This window comes from Archocentrus centrarchus, chromosome 15, assembly GCF_007364275.1.
Source record: "Archocentrus centrarchus isolate MPI-CPG fArcCen1 chromosome 15, fArcCen1, whole genome shotgun sequence".
Classification (NCBI taxonomy): Eukaryota; Metazoa; Chordata; class Actinopteri; order Cichliformes; family Cichlidae; genus Archocentrus; species Archocentrus centrarchus.
In genome coordinates, this window is record NC_044360.1 from 25,093,200 (window position 1) to 25,112,137 (window position 18,938).

Genomic DNA, 18,938 nt, shown 5'->3' on the forward strand with positions numbered 1-18,938 from the left:
TATTGTCAATGTAACAGCACTGCAAATTGAAGCAAACAAACCAAACCTGTGGCAGGTTGTGTGTCTTATCAAACTAGTCCATTAATCATGTTGAAGCGTTGTATCACACTTTAAGGTACTTGTACAGGAACAGACAAGTTCTTAGTAAATGTTCTCCCATCACAGAGACTAGAACAAATGGTCAAATCATGGTTACATAAAATATGTGATGGATACATTTCAGCGATACTCCAAAAAAAAAAAAAAAAAAAAAAAAAAAAAAAAGAATGAAAATGAGGCACAATAACATAAGGCAACATGATCCTCACAAATGGCAGCGTAATGTTCAATCTTTCTGTGCTCGGTAACGCTCCACTCTGTGCTTTGCCAAAAATCCTTCAGGCAAAATAAACCACTGCAAGTGACGGAGAGCTCAATCTGACGCTCCCATTGCTCGCAGTCTATTTATTTATTTATTTTTTACATATTTACAATCCTTCATTTGCCGCACTGTTCAATAATATTCTTTCAAGGTGAAAATTCACACTTTGTTTTTTTACATATTATGTTTACACTGCCTGCAACACATTCATATATTCATACATTCATACATCCTGTGATGTTTTATGGACAAAAAAAACAAAATCACAGAAACAATCTATTACGAGTTGTTTTGTCACTAAATGAGTGATTATTTGCCCGCCGTGCAGTGTGTTTGAGAAGGGCCAAACCTCTCTCTCCGTCACAACACAACTCATTTCGAAAGGCTACAGGTCAGCAGGCTCCCAACTAACACATTCATGAGGAGCTGGAAATACAGAGGAGCGAAATGTCGAGCCAAAAAAAACATGCTTTTGTGGTGAGACAAAATAGGTGAACATTAAAAACCCCACACTGCGGTGTATTATATTACGTGCTTTATCTCGCTGGGAAAACATTCTTTTGCTGATGTTGGCAAAGTAGCGGTGGTGATCTGCACAGGAAGTAAAACCTGATTTGACAGGAAACACTGATTGTACCGAACTGGGTTAAATGAATGTACTTCATCGATTAATAAACTCCAGATATGACCTATGTGGTGGCCACATGCACAACTGTAGCTAACACATCCCGGTGCCAAAAGAACAAAGACACAGTCAACGTACACGTCTAGATCTAATGAGTCTTACTTGTCTAATGTTTCTATACTTCAGATTTTGTGTGTTCATAAACAGCTACACTATAGGGAAGACCCTTTAATTAGAATTGTCTGGATAGGGAAGTGACGGGAGCGCTTTTCTGAGTTCCACTGCTCACTGCATCAATCTTCCCCACATAAAGTAAACTTAGTTTAAAACACTTGAGCAACTGCCCAACAAACAACCTCCATCTCCTGCTCCGAGCAGGTCATAACAAGCACCGGGAATTTCTTTCTGGACACACTACTTGAAAGCTCTGCACAGCCCAGAGACTGATGATGTGAGGAATTTGACGAGAGAATTAGCAAAGAAAACAATAGCTATCATCTTTCTGTGTGCGCGTGTGTAGGATCAATCCTGACATGCGGCGTCTGTTACCGGATCTGATGGCGCTGGAGATGTGAGCGCTCTGCAGTGGTAGGAAGACGGCTCTGATGATTTGATAGCAGAATTCAAAGCAATCTTCCATCAGCAATCAGCAGTTAAAAGCTCAAAGAGCTGCATCAAGCCCGTCATTACTTCTGTTTTCTTTAATTTAAAAGTGCATTTACTAGGGCTGATGGTGCTTCATGCTCCAATTTGTTTCGTCAGTCTCTTAATGATCTTACAGTGCATGCTGTGTTAATGCTGACCTTATAGCTGTAGTCATTATGTATGAAACTAGGCAACCATACGTGTAAAACTTTCCATATGCTTTTACATATACAATCATAAGGGCACGGTTAAAATCTCAATATGCTTAAAAAAAAAAGACACCTTGTTGGCTTTCACTTAAAACTTTAAATAGCTTTAAGTCATCACTGCTATTTTATTGTTAGGTGGGATCTTCCTAAATGACCAAACAGGAAGTTAAGTGCTACCACGCCTGTCCTGTGGTTGCTCTGAAGCCAGGCGTCTGCCACCAGCTACCTTAAAGGCATTGATAATCAGCAAACACAGTTTTAGAAATATATAAAATATAGAATGTGCATATACACAGTTCAGTTTCACTTTTATGAGACATGCAACACAGTCTGCGTGTCCTGCATTTGTGTTTGTGGAGGAAACCAGCAACACACATCAACGTTTTAGTGTTTCTACTCATGCAGGTGGCTGTTAATAACTTCTCTATTAGCAGCCTTTGGATAAAAATATGAAGGCAATACTGTACTCGGTCTAAAGTATTTGGGCTACAATGAGTTGTGAATGCTGCGAGGCAAATACTGACTTTTTGATGGTTCACAAAATGTGGAAGAAAACAGTTCAATGTTTTAAAAAGGGTCTTTTTACATAAGGCTTTAAGTATTTAAAGTACCGAGGGCACTGACTTTAAGCAGTTTTTTTTTTCCTTTCTGAAATTTAAACTGAGGGTCAGTTGCAAAATCAAATTAAATTCATTCATGAGATGTGTGATTTGCGTCATACTTTGCCAGTTGTGTTAAACACCTCTGGTCCTGAAAGATAGCTCATGACAAACAGGTCCAACTCCACTTCAGATAAAAATACAGTCTGACTCCTCCCGAGTCCAGTTCTGGCAATGAGATCCGCTCCTTTTATCCATACACTGCTCTGCTCTGCCGACCTCTACACCGAGGTGCTACGCAAACTCTTGCATACTGCAAAATTACACACACAAAATGAAAGCTATTATTTGTACATCGAAAGCTAATTTGTGGGAGGTTTTCACAGAGAAATTCCACGTGTGGACACTGAAGAATTCTGTGGAGAGGTGTGTAAAATGTGATGGAGGTGTACACCGTGCTGAGGTTTGGGCAGTGAGCTGTCCCCGTCTTCGACTTCGTGCAGTTTGACATACCTCGAGCCGATCTGATCACTTTCCCAGATAAAATATATTCGCCCGGCTTAAATGACTATTCTAACCAACAGCCATGCGCGGTAGTTATGACTTCCCAAGCTTGACAGGCAACCATGTGTTTACAGCCAGATTAGAGAGCTTTACAGTTTCACCTCCTTCACGTAATTCCCCGGGAAAGTCCCGAACTGTTTTGTCCGCTTTGATGTACCTGTAGAGGAAAAGAAAGACAAACACTGATCAGATTCTTTCTCACATTTAATGCTTACATGACCTTAGTGTTAGCACCAAAATAACCCCTTTGGGCTTTATTTAAAATTCTGTACAGGACCCGAGCATGCACACTGCACTCAATCTTCTGCTGTCATTCTTTGGAAACTCTATATATGAAGTAGGTGACACACTGAAGGAACCCTGAGCATGCACATTGCACGCGTGCAGTCCTTTTTTTGTCATTCTGCAGAAACCCTATATAGATTAATGTGACATACTGAGTGTGACCGCATCTCTGAGGAATCTAGGCCTGCGACACATACCAACGAACCAGCCGTCATCGCACTTCTCCATGACACTGACGAGATCGCCCTCCTGCAGCTCCAGCTCGTCATCGTTCTGCGGCACATAGCTGTACAAAGCCTGAAATCTGGAGCAGCACATAAGGTGAGCAGGTAAGCTTACAAAGCAGAGAAAACACAAAGTGAGCGTTAAATCAGCAAAGGTCTGTCTTTGCCTAGAATATTAATAAGAGTCTGAAACGGAACGTGTAACAGATCTCACTCACATTCCACAGTTGAGACGGCTCGGCTCCGGGCTGCTGCTGTGTGACTGGGGTTGCTGGGAAATGATGAGAGATTGTTTACTGGGGTGGGGGTGCAGTCTATGGACAGAGTCATTATGGTGGTGGGACAGGGTGCTGCAGTACCTCACCGAGGTCTCAGCTATATTCAAGATCTCATTACACACTGCCTCCTAGTAGTAGTAGTAGTAGTAGTAGTAGTAGTAGGTGAAGTCGTCAGAAAAAGATAAGACACCCAGCCCACCGAGAAGAGTCCCGGAGGAGGCCGAGGTGAAGTTGAGGGAGGGAGGTGAGGAGTTAAGAGGGGGGGTAAAGGGCGAGACAGGAAGGTAGGTCCAGTGAGTAGCAAGGCAGAAAAGGATGTGATCCGTTAAAAGCCAGGAGAAAAAGTAGAGCCCGGGAGAAGAGGCATGAAAAGGCAGGGCATCAGAGTGGGAGCATGTAGACAGGAAACATGAAATATTAGTTCAGTTTTACAGGATACAATGCAGTATGTGCATGCAGTATTAAAGGGGAGCTGACAGGTACACCTTAAAGGAATAGTCTGATATATTTCCCTTTTCACTTTCCTGCTCAATATGAAGCTCAAATCGGTAGCCTGTCCAAATCTTTAAGCTTAGCTTAAAGACCTCATCATACACTGCCTCCTAGCAGTAGCAGCAAGTGACGTCACCAGAAAAAGACAGACACCCAGCTTACTTAACAATAAAGCTAGATCAAGCTAGGTAAAGTCATTTAAGTGTAGCTTCACAATATTAATTTTTCACTTATTTCAGTATTTTGTTTGACTATGTCTCATTGTAAATTCTGACATAAAGACTTCATAATAGAGCGATAACATCGTGCTTGAGAGGATCTGGTGGAGAATTTTATCAGCTTTTGCTAAATTTAGTTTCCCTGTTTTTAGTCTTTATGCTAAGCTAACTACGGCTCCAGCTTCAACTGCAAAAGGAGTGATATTTAACTTTAACGTTCAGCAGGAGAGCAAGTTTAATTTTCTTCCTCTAACTGAAGTCTAACATGTAGCACAACTACAAAAGAAATAATGGGAGTTCAAGGTGATGTGAGTCAAATGGATCTGTTAAGGTGGTATGTTTAAGATGGCACAAGATGAAGTCACATAACGAACTACATAACATTTTTGTAAAGCGTTAATATCTGGGATCTGGGAATATTTTCTATCACCTTACCGCAAATGAGTTAACATTGTTGTTATCTTGGATGTCAAACAGCATCACAGGGCTTCTGGTGGTTCGTCCGTGATGGTCAGCCTCATTTTTCACAAACTGTAAGGCAAAAAAAAAAAAAAAAGGTATTTCAAAATGAAAGCACTGTTTAGAAGATTGCACCGCATATCGACCTGCTGTAAACATCATCAAACTCCAGGTTGAATCGGGTGCCCTGTAGGTGGAAATGTGAACCTCACGGCAGCTTTTTGAAACAGCAGGTAACATGTGAAACCTATAAATACTCCCTAAAAAAATATGTCACTGTCTAAAATAAGCTTCCAACCAAGAAAAGCACCTAACAAGTCACACGTGTGTCCAGAACAACAACATGCATCTGTATGTTGAAACTTAAAGTATAAAAATGTAAAAATATTGCAGATCAATCCTGGAAATCCAAACACACTCCTCTTACAGTCTTTTGCAGCTACAGTAGGAAATCCAAGATTTCATTCATAAGCGCTCAAACACGGTAAACCATTAGTGGCACACACACAACACCATGCAGACTTGCAGCTGTAAGCAATGTGACTAATTCAGTTACTGTCTTTACTAAACCAGCAGATCCATTTCTCCATGGGTTAAAATCACTTTCAAGTCAAATCTTCAAGTTAGTTCCCCACAAAAATGTCTGTTTCAGTACTTAAGAAAATCTACTTTAGGGACTCAAGCTGTGGCAAAAGCCCATGTTCCAGAGTGCACCTCAGATGCAACACCACACACCATGCAGAAGATACCTCTGCAGGGCTATTTCGCCTGCTGCCCGGACCTGCGCGGCCCCTGTCCCCCTCTGCGCCTTCCCCCTCTGTCAACTCCTTCTCCCCCCTCAGCCAGCACTCCAGTACCGGCCCGCTGCTAGGGCTCACACTGCGTGACACACGTGGGGAGGAAGGAGAGAGCAGGAAGTCCTCCCCTTGAGGTGGGGTAAATGTGAGGCAGGGGGTGGTTGAGTTGGGTCTGGGTGGGTAAGGTGGGGGTAGAGGGGAGGCAGATGGGGAGGCCATGGGGGAGATGCAGTACGGGCTGCCAGCGATGGGAGGCACGGGGCTGGCAGAGAAAGGCGGGGGCAGGTATTCACCCCAGCGGTAGGACACAGTGGGCAGTGGTGGCAGTGGAGGGGTGGGAGCCGCAGGGGGACTCCCACCTCCCACAGTCAGGGAGATCCACTCAGAAGAGACAGCATGGACCTCGGGGGACACAGAACGGCGGGGAGAGCGAGGGAGAGGCAGGGGGGAGGTGGTCAGACGATTACGATACAGCTTTTTAGGGTATGATGGAGAGAGAGAGAGACAGAGAGGAAGGATAAGAGAAAGAAAAAGCAAATGAAAGATGTGACAAATTCTCTAGAACACACAAATTAATAGGTGAGTGTCGAGGTATAAAAGGGAAAGAATTTAAGGTAATAAGAGCACACAGAGATGTAGTGATAATAAATGCATATGTTAAAAATACTATTTCATCCCAAATCAAATTCAGGCATTTTTCCTCTGGCCTGTTTGGTGTGAATTACCCAATTAGGAACTTTGGGTTGCAGAGATATCTGCCCTTTCTTGAATATAATGGAACTAAATGGCAAAAAATAATTAAAAGACAATTTTCTATCAACAAATTTTTATCACTAGCATGAACTTTTCACAGAGTAGATTGAGAGTTTCTTTTCCCCAGTGATATGATTCCTAGAAAAAAATAAATCCTTCACAAAACTCCTCACAAAATTTGTGCAATTTTTAAGTAACCAGATCATGCCTTCTGTAAAGACACATTTCTAGTATGGGAATTTATATAAATTTGATCTTTACTCTCCACTACATCTGTGGAAATACGGTATATAATACCATTAATCCATCAGCGTGATTGAGTCCTTACCTGTGGAGAAGCATTGGTGCTGCGCTGTGGTGAATGGCTGACAGGTGGGTCCGGGTACTCCACCCCGTTTTTGATACGGGGTCGTTTGTGAACTTCTACATAGGTGACGGGGAAAATGCCCTGGCGATTGGTGCCTGAAATTTTGCCTTCATACCAGTTTTCATCAACTCTGCGAATCAGTGTAATCCTCTCTCCCTGAACACACACAGGCAGGTTCACAACATCGGTAATAAATATGATTTAAAAAATGCTTGTTTGGAAAAAAAAAGAAAAGGGAATAAATGCCTGCTATGTAAGGCCGCACCTTTCTGAAGGACATTTCCACCACTGTGTCCCCAGTGAAGTTGAAGCGGGCGACAGCTTCTCCATATTCCAGTACCTGCACTGGGGCACATTTCTTTGGCTGTGCTTTCTCTGTCGGGGGGAGGAGCTGTGCGAGAAGACCAAAAAAACAAAACAAAAAAGAACACAACTTACCAACCAAGAACGACACAAATTGTGACTAGAACCACCTTTGACACGATACAAAACTACTTCTGTGAGTCACTATCAAATAACACTGCGTAACAAACGGAACCAACATACCTCAACATAGCTCCGAGGGAAAATACCAACTCTTCCATGATGTTCACCCTCATACCAGTTCTGATCGACCTGTCGAATGATGTACACAATATCTCCCTTCTGAAAAGGCAGCTCCCTAAAAACATATCATAAATGTTTATAATATAAATATCATAAAAATAAATAATTTTAGAGTAATAGCTTTAAGCTTTGAGGACCAGATGGGTATAATATATAGCATCTCTCCATAGTCTAATAGTTTTCTGACACCACTGAAAGTTGAACATCCCGTTTAATAGGGAGTCAAAACAAATACCTACAATTACATAAGTTAAGGTCTACTATTAACTTAGTGGTGATGTCATCCTTTACGGCAATGAATTGCAATGTGTTGATGGTATCTGCTGTGCAATATATACAAATAAATTCTCATTATTTCCACTTACTTTAATGTTTCTGCTCTGAAGTCAAAGCGAGCCATGGCAGGAGTTCTCTGTGCACATACATAAAAAAACAAACAAAAACCTCCGTGACTCTTACTATATGGCAACAACTACACCAGTATTGTTCTTGGAATTGCCCTGAGTCAGTGAAAGCTTTCCTTAAGGCTAAATACTTTAAATACCTCCATGTTTGTTCTTTCTGGCTCCTACCCTCTCCGGGCTTTGCCATTTATGTGTGCTAAGAAAAGATTTTCCTGGAATTTGTTGTGAGCTATAAATCTGCATTGCCCTCTCTGAATATAAATATTCTAGCAATGTGAGGAATGATATGTTTGCGACTGACTGGATTACTTGACCTCTGGGGTGTGCTCACTTAGAAGTTATTGTGTATATTATGCAAAACAAAATATATTATGCAGATAGCTGTTAAACAGTACACTCTGGAACTTAAGTCAAAATGTGAATGGGAAACATTCAATGACAAACAGGTCAAATTTTGCCTTCTGTCATGATTTTTTTGACCAGGAGGGAGAAGCCATCTGCGCCTGCAGAGACACCCCCCCCCCAAGCCTGACAAAGCATCTGTCGTCTTTCTTTCTGCTTACACAAGGATAAGACGATGCCATGTATTGTACCTCCACGCCTGATTTCCTTTTCTCTGTGTTATCTGTGATGTTGAGCAGGTCTCCGAAGCGCTCGTTGGTGATGAACTGGTGGTGTGTGGGGACAATGCTCGTGTGTCGCCTCGACGCTGTGTCAGCCTCTTCCTGTTCCCGCTTCAGCCGCCGCTGCTCCTCCAAGATTTTCTGCCAGGAAACCAGACTGAACTGTTTGTACCCTCTAGATATGGGTCTCTGCTCTTTTATTCATTGGACACAGATCCTTTCTTATGCCATGTTTTACTCAACAATCTTTACTAAAGTATTTCTATTCAGAGGGATTTTATAATTTAAGTCTGGCTTAAATTTGAAGAAATTTCACCTCTTTGTCCCCATGACGCCTCCTCAACACTTCATCCTGGCTTTCTCCGTGAGCTGGGGAGGAGTCTGAAACAGAAACCGAGAGGCGATTATCCCGTGAAGCGTTCTCGCTGACAGGCAAACTGACTGAGTCGAGAACAAAATTTTCAAACTAAAAGAAGGTGATATTGCAGCAAACCCCTCAATTCAAGTGAACAAAATCTTCAAACTATACAATAAATGTAACCATGCATGCTTTAAATTAACATCTTTTTTTTCTCACCACTAAAACAAACAGCACACACACATAAAAATAATAGAAAATCCTGCATGCATATATAGGAATGAACACAGAATGACGCAATGTGTGTTCATGACAAAAAAAAAAAAAAGAAATGCAGGAAAGAAACCATGAAACCTACTGTATCATGGTCAAAATAAATAAACATGACATAATGACCTTACTGATGTTTATCGACCAACCAGCATCCACTATTTCACTAAAGATTCTTTTTAGTATTGCTAAAATTGCTCCCCATACCACCATAGATGTTTCATATTGTGTCCGAGTGAGGGCCACAAGAAACAGCCGTTAACGCTTCAGGGTTTGTATCAGATGCTCCGAGTACCGTCTGTTACATAAAGATAAGTTAAAGCAGGAAACATCCTGACTGGCTAAGGAATGAAAGATGGTAGATGTGAACAGTCCCAAAAAGCAGAGAGGGTACAAAAATGAATACAATAAGACATCAGCTTGAGAAAGCCTATGCACTGTTACATGAAAATCTTCTGCCTAAATATTACAGAAGAATCATGGAAATGTAGCTTTTTACATAGGACAGGCATTTCAATGCGAGGTAAAGCATTCAAAGTTTAACATTACATCGTCTAATTTAATAAAATATTGCTTTTTTTTGATGTAATGCCTGTACAGCCTCTAGCACGCATGCATACAACTCAAATCTGATGTCTAGGGATTATATACGTTACCAAAAGCTTCCTGAACCTCCTACAGTCACCGAAGTGTTTTGATGCATTTCTGGGACCATACTCATTGACAGTGAAATGGAAGAGCACCAAACAGCACACTCAGAATGAAATGGAGAGTTCCCTGTCACTTTGTAAACACAGCAAACAGACTGGAGATGGAAGGTGGTGGCATTGCTTTGTGGAGAAAAGGGACACGAGGTGAAGATAGAGTCAAAATAAATGAGAGACCACAGAAGGAGGAGGGTGACAGTGGTGAAGAGATGGAGATAGCCACCTCTGCGGTGAGCTGCCAGCGGCTGCAGTAGGTTCCCGTTGGCGTCCAAGCCCTGCCAGTTACTCAGGTGGTCAGTGTTGCTTTCCTCTCCGTTACTCAGCCTCTCCAGAACCTCCAGGGAGGACAGACGCTGAGGGATTGACGGTCTGAGCTCAGGGGAAAGACTGCTTGGCCTCTGGATGCCCACTGGCACCTTGGTGGCTAACAGCATCCTCCGAGTCTGATGGGATTGCAGGTTCTTCCGTAACCTGAAGGGAGCAGGGCCCATGAGGAAGAGGTTTCCTGGCAGTGTGGTTTTCTTCTCTGTAGGTGGCTGCCTCTCCTTTTGGTTTGTGGCCTGCTGTCTCTCATGCCTGAGGATAGTGGTAAAACGGGTGTAGGAAGCTGGGCAAGAGCCTTTGCATTTGCTGGGTTTGAGGAGGAGTTGATGGTTCAAGTGATGCAGGAGGTGATGGTGGTGGTGGAGATGGTTGTGTTGTGGAGAGGATGCTGTCAGCATCACTGAGGGGCTCTTTGATTCACTGATGTTTTGATGGTTCAGTTCTGGGGAAATTTCACTCAAAATCTGCTCAACTTCTGCTTCTGTGTTGCAGGGAGACTCAGTTCTGTTGTTATGTTGATCCTCAATGGAGGAAGCAGTCTCCTCCACCGTCACACTTTCTGGTGACAAGGCCTCCTCTCCGGAGCTCTTGCTCTCCACCTCTCCCAGGTCGCAGACATCTGCCTGCGTGGTGTTGGCTATTAAAAGGGACTCCGCTGACACTGCAGACGCCATGTAGAGGTGGGCAGGGCTGTGGCTGGGGCTGTGGCTGGAGTGCAGGATGGGCAAGGAGGAGGAGCGGCTGGGAGCTGAGGTGGAGCGCTGGATGATAATTTCAAACTCGCTGACCCGTGAGGATACAGTATCCCGTGGAATGCTATCCCCATCGCCTGCCTCTGACCTCTCATCCCCGTTGGCCTTTGCTTTTTCAAAAAGTGAGGTCAGGCTGCGGACACTGCCGTGTGGGCTGCAGCCAGTCGAGCTGGGCCGCTGGATGTGATGCATGGTCCTGTACAGGCTGGAAAACTCTGATGTGCTTCTCCTAATTGCAGGGGAAGCATTCCTGAGACCATCACCACACTCACTTCCACAGCTGGATCTAGAATCTGAATCCTGGGCACTCGCCCTCTCCTCTGCTCCAGCACAGTCTGTGTCACATTGCCCTGTGTAGATATCCTCACAGCTGTGGGCCTTTGGGTGCCTGGCAGCTTTAGTCCTGCTTTCCTGACTGTTGCCACAGGGTGGCAGCAGCTTGGGCTTAAACTTAGAGGGCAGGATTTGGGGTATGCAGGCTTTGGCAGCAGACAGAGGCTTCTTACTCTTACATTGGTTACCTATTGCATTACTGGCAAGACTCGATCGACTATTTACAGAGGAGCAGGGTGAAATTATATAGCCATTCCCACCTTTATAATCCACTGGCAAGCATGCAGGACAACAGAATAAACAACATATTAGATTACAATGGTCACAGGTTTACACACATATACACTAAAACAGGCACAGTTCTAAAATAACCAAGTTCCATCAAAAGTTGATGAGAAGAGGAAGCAGACTTGATGCACTGTGCATCAAGTAACACATGACTGTTAAGCTAAAAAAAAAAAAAAACATGGTGCTGCAGTGAAGGATAATATTTTACAAAGAGTAATGCAGGGTCTAACAGGTTCCTTCATTATCAGTATCACTGCAAACAGCAGCATAGTGAGTGAAACAGAAAGTTTTAAAAGGTTAATAAACTATGAAGCGTTATGTGATGTTGGAGGTTAACAGTGGATTTTTTTTAACAGTAACTTGCAATTTAAAACCAAACAAATAAGAATGCAAAACCTTTCTGTTATCTGTTTGTATTCCAGTTAGTGGTAAAATTATCCTTCACTGCGTTAACCTCCTACACAAATCTCCTCTCCTTTTAGCAATTACACAGACGTCTACAGTGATAAATGGCTGCTGGCACCGGGGCTAATACGCCGCTCCTCCTACACGGCTGCAAATAAAAAAAATAGCCTGAGTCAACCTGCACAGTGAAATATGAAAACCTATGAGAAATACTTATGTCAGTTCCTGGCCATACTATGCTTGTGGCAGCACTACAGATGGCACTGGGAAATGACACAACACTTTCACATGCTGTGAGCCACTTCTGTAGCATGAGTGACCAATCTGTCACATTTATATCTGCCAGGAAAAACACACGCACCGAGGAAGCTGACTTGATATACTATCCAAGGCATATGGCAAGTAAAGAGTTACCACTGAAAAAGCCCCGGAGGTGGCGCCGTTCTTTGTAACAAAACAATATATTTTTTTAAATATTTTAAGAGCACAAGACAGAAACACATGATGATGAAGTGTTTCTTGCACTTGGTTATATCTTTGGGCTTGTCTACACTCTACCTTCTGTGTCTTAAGTAGAAAGAGACTCTACTGATCAAGGCGGTGCCTCGAGCATTGGGGTAAAACAGTGAGAAGTGTGCTAGTCAGTTGACTGGAGTGCCAGATTTATTTACCACAGTTCAAAATGGTTAAAAATGAAAACAAATTGGTCCAAAACTCCTGGTGTACATGATCCTTCTTTTATGAGACTCATATAACAGTCATTTATATAGAAAAGACAGCAAACTTTAACTTTGGGTGGTCAATTTATAATCTGCTATAATCCCGAATGTAATGTACTGACATGTTTAAGGTCACACTGTCCCTTCCGCTCTTTCTTACATGTCTTCTTCTCTCCACCCTGAGTGTTTCTCTCTCTAGCCATGTGCACAGGCATTCCAGCCCCTGACCCCACACTGACAGCTGACTTCCTCATGCCTGCCCACCCTCTGTGTCCCTTCTGTTTATCTCAACCCTGTCTGGCTGGGTTTGTGAAGAGCAGAGCTTGTTTTATCTCACGCGTATCTCCTCGTCCATCCCCTCTCTGGCCCTCGGGTCCCTGGCGCTGGAACGCTCTGGAGTCTTGCCCTAAGCCTGCCTAGCGACTGGCAACTCACAACTGGAGCAAGGGTGGGTGGTTTGGGGGGGGGGGGGGGGGGGGGGCAAGGTTAGCTTCCATCGACTTAACAAGACAACCTCACTCCCTCCGTGAGTTTTCCACAGCAGATACAGTGCACGCTTGATGAAAACATCCATGGCATTAAAAGATTCTGGAGGGGAATGAATGCTGTGAGGTGATTGGCTAATGCTGTGTGATCTGGGAGCAAAGAAAATGTGTGAATTCCAACACAAAAGTAAACAGAAACACATGTAGCCCTGTCTGATCATTTGAATGGTCCAGCATCACTGCCTGTAACTGATTGGTTCTGTCTCGGCAGGAGAGGCCTTTAAAGGTCTACCACGTCTACGTACATAAACATACACACACCTGCTTTTTTTTAACTGGCCACATATGTGACTGCTGCTATCCTACCTTTAGAGGAGGAGGAGCTACCATGGCGCTTGTTTAGAGCCCGTAGACCTTGTAAGGGAATATCGCCGCCCTCCAGGACACTCTTGTAAACATGACGGTCGCATTCTGGAGCCACAGGCTCACTAGTGGATGATCCTCTGTCCTGCTCCACCTCGCTGTGTCCAGACTTGCTCGAGGAGCTAGACAGCAAATCACAGGAGCGCAGACAGCTAATTAAACACAGTCAATTTGGTTCAGCAAGAGCTGTGTTGAACGTTTTTATGATAGCCAAAGGCACAAAAATTGGGTAATGGGCTGCCATATGGTTCTGATTTAGCATATCTTGAGGTAATTCCTGTCTTCGCAGACTTGTGGGAGACAAAATAACCAGAAACAGAAAAAGCTAAACTTGAGAAAGAAAGTGCAGGATTTGGATGCCGATGCTGAGAGAAGACATTGGCTACAAGAGATATCTTGGGATTCTAGAGAGGCCAGCAGGAGAGATTTCTATAAATATTCTCTGAACATTCCCACATGGTACATCAGCCCCTGCCATGCACCTGTACGACTCTCAGGTTTACTCTCTTTCCCATGCTGTCATGTGCTACTCAGGCTATTTCTCTATCTGACCAAACTTCCTTATTAAAGAGACATAGCCTCCAGTAATGTCTTGGTAATATAAAACCCCATTCATAGTGTTTAACATCTGCAGTGTTGCCAAGTCAAAGTTTTACATACTTGCGCATACCTCAACAAAAAGCTCTTTCATAGCTGTCAGACAAAAAAAATATATATATATATACGCTGGTGACTATACAGAGCCATTAAAATCCTGTTGCCTCTGGGTTACTTACAAGAATTCACATAAATGCTCTACAGGAAACGTACAATACAGGAGCCATGCCAGATTTAGGAGAACCTCTGGGGAAAGTTCATGGAAAACCAATATGACGCTTCGGCAGTGGCAGTACTTCCTGCAGATTATTTATCTGGAATGGTGAGGAGTTCCTTGAAATGCAAGTTACTGAGTATGTACTGCTGCGTCATGACAAGAGTTTGATTTTTGTGCATGTGTTGCCTCAGTAAACACACAAATTTCTTGTCATTAGATGCTGCATGGGCACACAGGTCTTCAGAATGTCTCCAGTTTCAAAGAGTCTCAAAAAAGTAAGGAAAAAAAAAAAAAAGAGCCTTTGAAGGAAGTCAGTTTACGAGCTGAGGCTTCCTTTGAAAACTTGGGTGATCGAAATTCCGCTCAGCTTTCCTCGGCCGCTTCTTCCTTTCAAATTAACAACAAATCAGTGGATTAAAAAGTCGGGGTATGAATCTGTTTTGCAAATGCTTGGCTATGATGACATAATGATTGTAGCAGATGGAAACTTCTGGACTGTAAGCGCATGACAGTGAGTATTACTCAGACCTAAATTCCTTACATTTTATTACACAAACAGACAACACAGGATGTCGGTCTCACCAGACAAAAATAAAATGACCAGGAGCTTTGTTTTAATGTGAGCTAACATCATCTTTCATAATCCAGTTGCTCATCATAGTTCTGTACGCACACAAAGGGAGATAACGGTTTTTTGAGTTATGCAGCAGCTGGCCAAGTTCCCTCTATCCCAGTGACATCCAGGTTGCTGTCTTTAAATAAATCACCACATAGCAGCCATGTCTCCACACCATAACCACCCACCCCCATAAAAAAGAAATACAGACAGAGGACACATTGTACTGGTAGCTTTTTGCCTCATTAACAGGATCTCCTCAGGAAGCAGGAGTCTCCCGGTTGTAGGTGGGCGAGCTCACCGGGGTGGAGAAATCTTTCATTGATATTTATACCCATAAGATGACTTAAATAATAATCTCCATACTGGAAGGAGGAAGCATAAGTATTAAAATGAGAAGGAGAGGCATCGACTTACTACTGCTGCAGGTCGGAGGCTGTTTCCAAAGGGCTGAAAGAGGGGGCACTCTGCAACAAACCAAACAAAGAAGTCATTGATAGATCCACAGGAAGGTCTCCTCCAGCTAGAACAGAGGCAGGAGCATTAGCTGTGGCCAGATTCTCTCTTCTCTCCCTCTCTGTCGTTCACTCGCTGCTCTAGGTTTCTGTCTCGAGCACCCGGGGTTCTGAGCTTCTCTGGACTGGCTTGGCATAGAGGAGTAAGCGTGTGTTTTGGCCTGCATGCAAGTTGGAGAAACAAGCGGCTGTAAAGAGAGTGGAAGGGAGGGGACGGTGGGTGGGTGGGCGTGCATCAGTCAGGGGGCGCCCATGCGGGGAGGGGGCTGTCACAGGCTTAGCCAATGGGCTGCTGTCTCCCGGTGAAGCCATCTCTTTTGTCTGATATTGAGTCGCTCTCATTATCACTGGACCCAACCGGGGACAATTAACCAGCTGGTGGTGCAAGGAGGCCAAATTACACACACACACACACACACACTAAATACTTGACCTCACACACCACACTTGTCAAAAAAGATAAAAATGCTTTCAGACACTGAAACACATTCATAGAAGAAGCAAAGACAAAGAACAGAAATGCAAAAAAGAAACACAAACACTTTGAGCACAAAGTGAGTGAAATGTTTAAATAACTATAAGACTGGTTGTTTTTAGTAGCAGCTATTATCTGCAAAACACATGGGTGTGGGGGGATCATTCATGCAGCAGGGCAGCACCAGCATTTTGAATGGTTTACAGCAGACTAATTTTAGCACACTGTTTCTGTTGCTTTCCTCTTTTCGGACGTCACAGCAGGCAAAAATAACAGACGTGACACGGGCACTATGAATAAGAGCGCAAGTGTTGTTTGCAAATACGATTGCACAATCCCTACCCCAGCCAGCCCAGCCTTGCTGTTAATGCCACATCCACTTCCCCGTGGCACGGCCTAGCGTCCGCTTCCCACACCAATGACCAGACAAGGAACATTCTGAACAGCTCATTTGCCACAACATGCCTTTCCACTTAGTTGCCAGGGCAGAAGGATCATTAATAACCTTTCAGAATAAGTGCCTGTCTTTATAAGAAGAACATATCAGGCTGGCAGGTCTATAGTCTGATCTATTTATAAAGCTAAATGTTCCATGTAGACTCGGGGAACACACAAATGTCACTGAATTATCAGCAGCTCTTCCTTGCTCTGCCACATCTTGCATCCCCCCCCATGTCTGATAGGGAGAAGATAGTGTCCTCTGACACCCCAGGGTAAATTGGGCTTACACACACAGCATCAGTGGAAAGTAAACAGGAAACAGGCAAGGGGGCTTATCTGGAGTAAATGAATGGAATCTTAATCTGGTTATTTACAAGATGCCTGATTAGTGTCAGTTTATGCAAACTTTTCTTTATATAAAAGGTGCAAACTGCTCATTTTCAAACTAATCCTACACTGATATCACTTGAGAGCACATTATTTTGTGATAACTGAATAATAGTTTGACAAAAAGAGACTCACATAAAGGTTTAAACTACTTGCTTAAAGCTGTGACAAGGGTCCAAAAGCTGTATATGGACATGGATAAAGGCCTCTGTGAGCCTGTGGAACACCAATGACAGTATTTCTGCAGAATTTTATGTGCATGTTTCCTAACAGGTGTCCTCGTCTACTCAGAGCTCAGACTCCTGTAGGCAGCGTTCATATTCAAAATAGCGATCATGAGCGGGTCACGGTAACACGAATCCCATTCTTTCCAGCCCCTTATTTTGTGTTGATATGTTCTCATGAAAACAAACAGCTTCCTCATTGTGAATGCCCTGTTATAGCCATTCACGCCCCTCTTCTCCGCTCCACTAAATGCTTAAAGGTAAAGGTTAAGTGTATAACATAGGTTAAATATGAAAGCACAATGAGCTGGCTGGCTTACAGAGTTGCCTCCTTTAGAATATGTCAGGTGGTAGGGGGAGGTGCTGTGTAACTCTGCGCTGAGACAGTGTGGCAGCAGCCCCCACACCAGCATATGCTGGACAGATGGAGTCACTGTGTCGGTTGCAGGGGGGCCAAAATGCTCTTCCTGACCAGAGATACGTGTGGAATTCCAGTTTCAGCTAGCCGTGTGTATCGATGAGCCGGTGCTTGACCATGACTGCCACTAGATGTGTTTTCAGGTTTCTCTTAAACCTTGAACTTGTGACAATCAAGAGGACCATTACTGTGATCATACACAGGTCACTTGCACTTAGTGACTAGAAGTGGCCACTAGTAGACAAATAATGATTTGACAGGTCATAGTAAAAAAGAGTGACAGTATTATGTACTTACACTAAGCCTAGTTTTATAACAAGGTCTTATAAAGATTGAGACCAAGGAATCAAGGCATCAGAAACCTTATATTATAGTTAGGAACATTTACCCTTAAATTAATTGACTTAATTAGCAGAAGTGCTTCTTCCCAGCACTCTAGGGGTACTAATAAGAGCGAAACCCAAATGAAGACTGGCTTGGTTCTTCATTTAACCCATGATTACTGACATTTTTGCAGACTTCCAGCAATATCTCTCCTCCGGTAATACCAAGTGACTACTGATATGTCAATCAAACTCCAATGAGCCAGTGTGTCTGGCTGGCCCTTTAAGGTCAAATACTGCGCATACCAGGTGCAGCTTTAGAAGTGACTTTGACATTAAACAGGAGCCAGTCATCAAGCCGAGCTCATCTGGCAAGCATCCAGGCTGCCATGAGACAGAGTCGGCTGCCTCCACCGCTAAACCTCCTCCACATATACACTAACCCGGCACAGGAGAGCCTGCCCCTGCGTCTGGCTGATGCTAGGACATGACTTCATGCCGTAGCCAGTGGTGCCACCTCATATGATCCAGGGTGTGGCTCTAACTGACAGAGAGCGAGGAGAATCAACATCTGCTTGTGGGAAGCCAGCGCCACACTTGTCTGGTGCCAACTAATGCCCGAGGCATGGATTTGTCATGACACTGTATACTGCTTCACCATGCCAGCACCCCTTTGGATATTTTGGTAAAGATAGCAGACAAATAGCAATTTTTATTTGAAGTGGTTGGGATTATCTTGGAACCTAATGCTCATTTGGACTGCAGCCTCTCCAAGTGAAGAGTGACTTCTGTGCAAATCAGCCAGTCCAGGCTTCTGGCTTATGATATGTATGCGAGCTGGCAGGATGCGCATCAAAGCGTTTCTCTTGGGCGCTGAGTTCAAGACACAGAGGAACAGGGTGCTTCCACAAAAGATCCCAATCAATAATCAAACTTTTCAAACATTTTAATCTAAACTGCACAGGGACGAAGGCCGCAGTTTTCTGCTGTCTGAGTGGATTGTGCTCGCTCTTCCTCACAGATGCAAATAAAATGCTGAGATGTTCTTTTCTTTTTTTTTTTTTTTTTTAAAGAGCAATAAAAATAGATTGTTTTCTATTTTAGGCACCACTGAGGAAAAAAATCCTTTATATGATGTGATAATGAGGGATG

General features: G+C 43.5%; 1 protein-coding gene across 1 annotated transcript in view; it reads right to left on the reverse strand.

The window, feature by feature from the left end:
• Positions 1-248: 248 nt before the first annotated feature.
• Positions 249-18,938, reverse strand: part of sorbs1 (sorbin and SH3 domain containing 1) — a 42,527-nt gene continuing 23,837 nt past the window's right edge. The window contains exons 15-28 of the mRNA XM_030747707.1: positions 15,421-15,470; positions 13,517-13,695; positions 10,068-11,525; positions 8,826-8,890; positions 8,480-8,650; positions 7,848-7,894; positions 7,423-7,537; positions 7,142-7,267; positions 6,838-7,032; positions 5,709-6,239; positions 4,936-5,031; positions 3,731-3,783; positions 3,486-3,592; positions 249-3,160 (exon numbers count right to left, since the gene is read on the reverse strand). Of these exons, the coding sequence (XP_030603567.1) occupies positions 3,093-3,160; positions 3,486-3,592; positions 3,731-3,783; positions 4,936-5,031; positions 5,709-6,239; positions 6,838-7,032; positions 7,142-7,267; positions 7,423-7,537; positions 7,848-7,894; positions 8,480-8,650; positions 8,826-8,890; positions 10,068-11,525; positions 13,517-13,695; positions 15,421-15,470 (3,261 nt within the window). The 3' untranslated portion in view covers positions 249-3,092. The remainder of the gene's footprint in view (positions 3,161-3,485; positions 3,593-3,730; positions 3,784-4,935; positions 5,032-5,708; positions 6,240-6,837; positions 7,033-7,141; positions 7,268-7,422; positions 7,538-7,847; positions 7,895-8,479; positions 8,651-8,825; positions 8,891-10,067; positions 11,526-13,516; positions 13,696-15,420; positions 15,471-18,938) is intronic.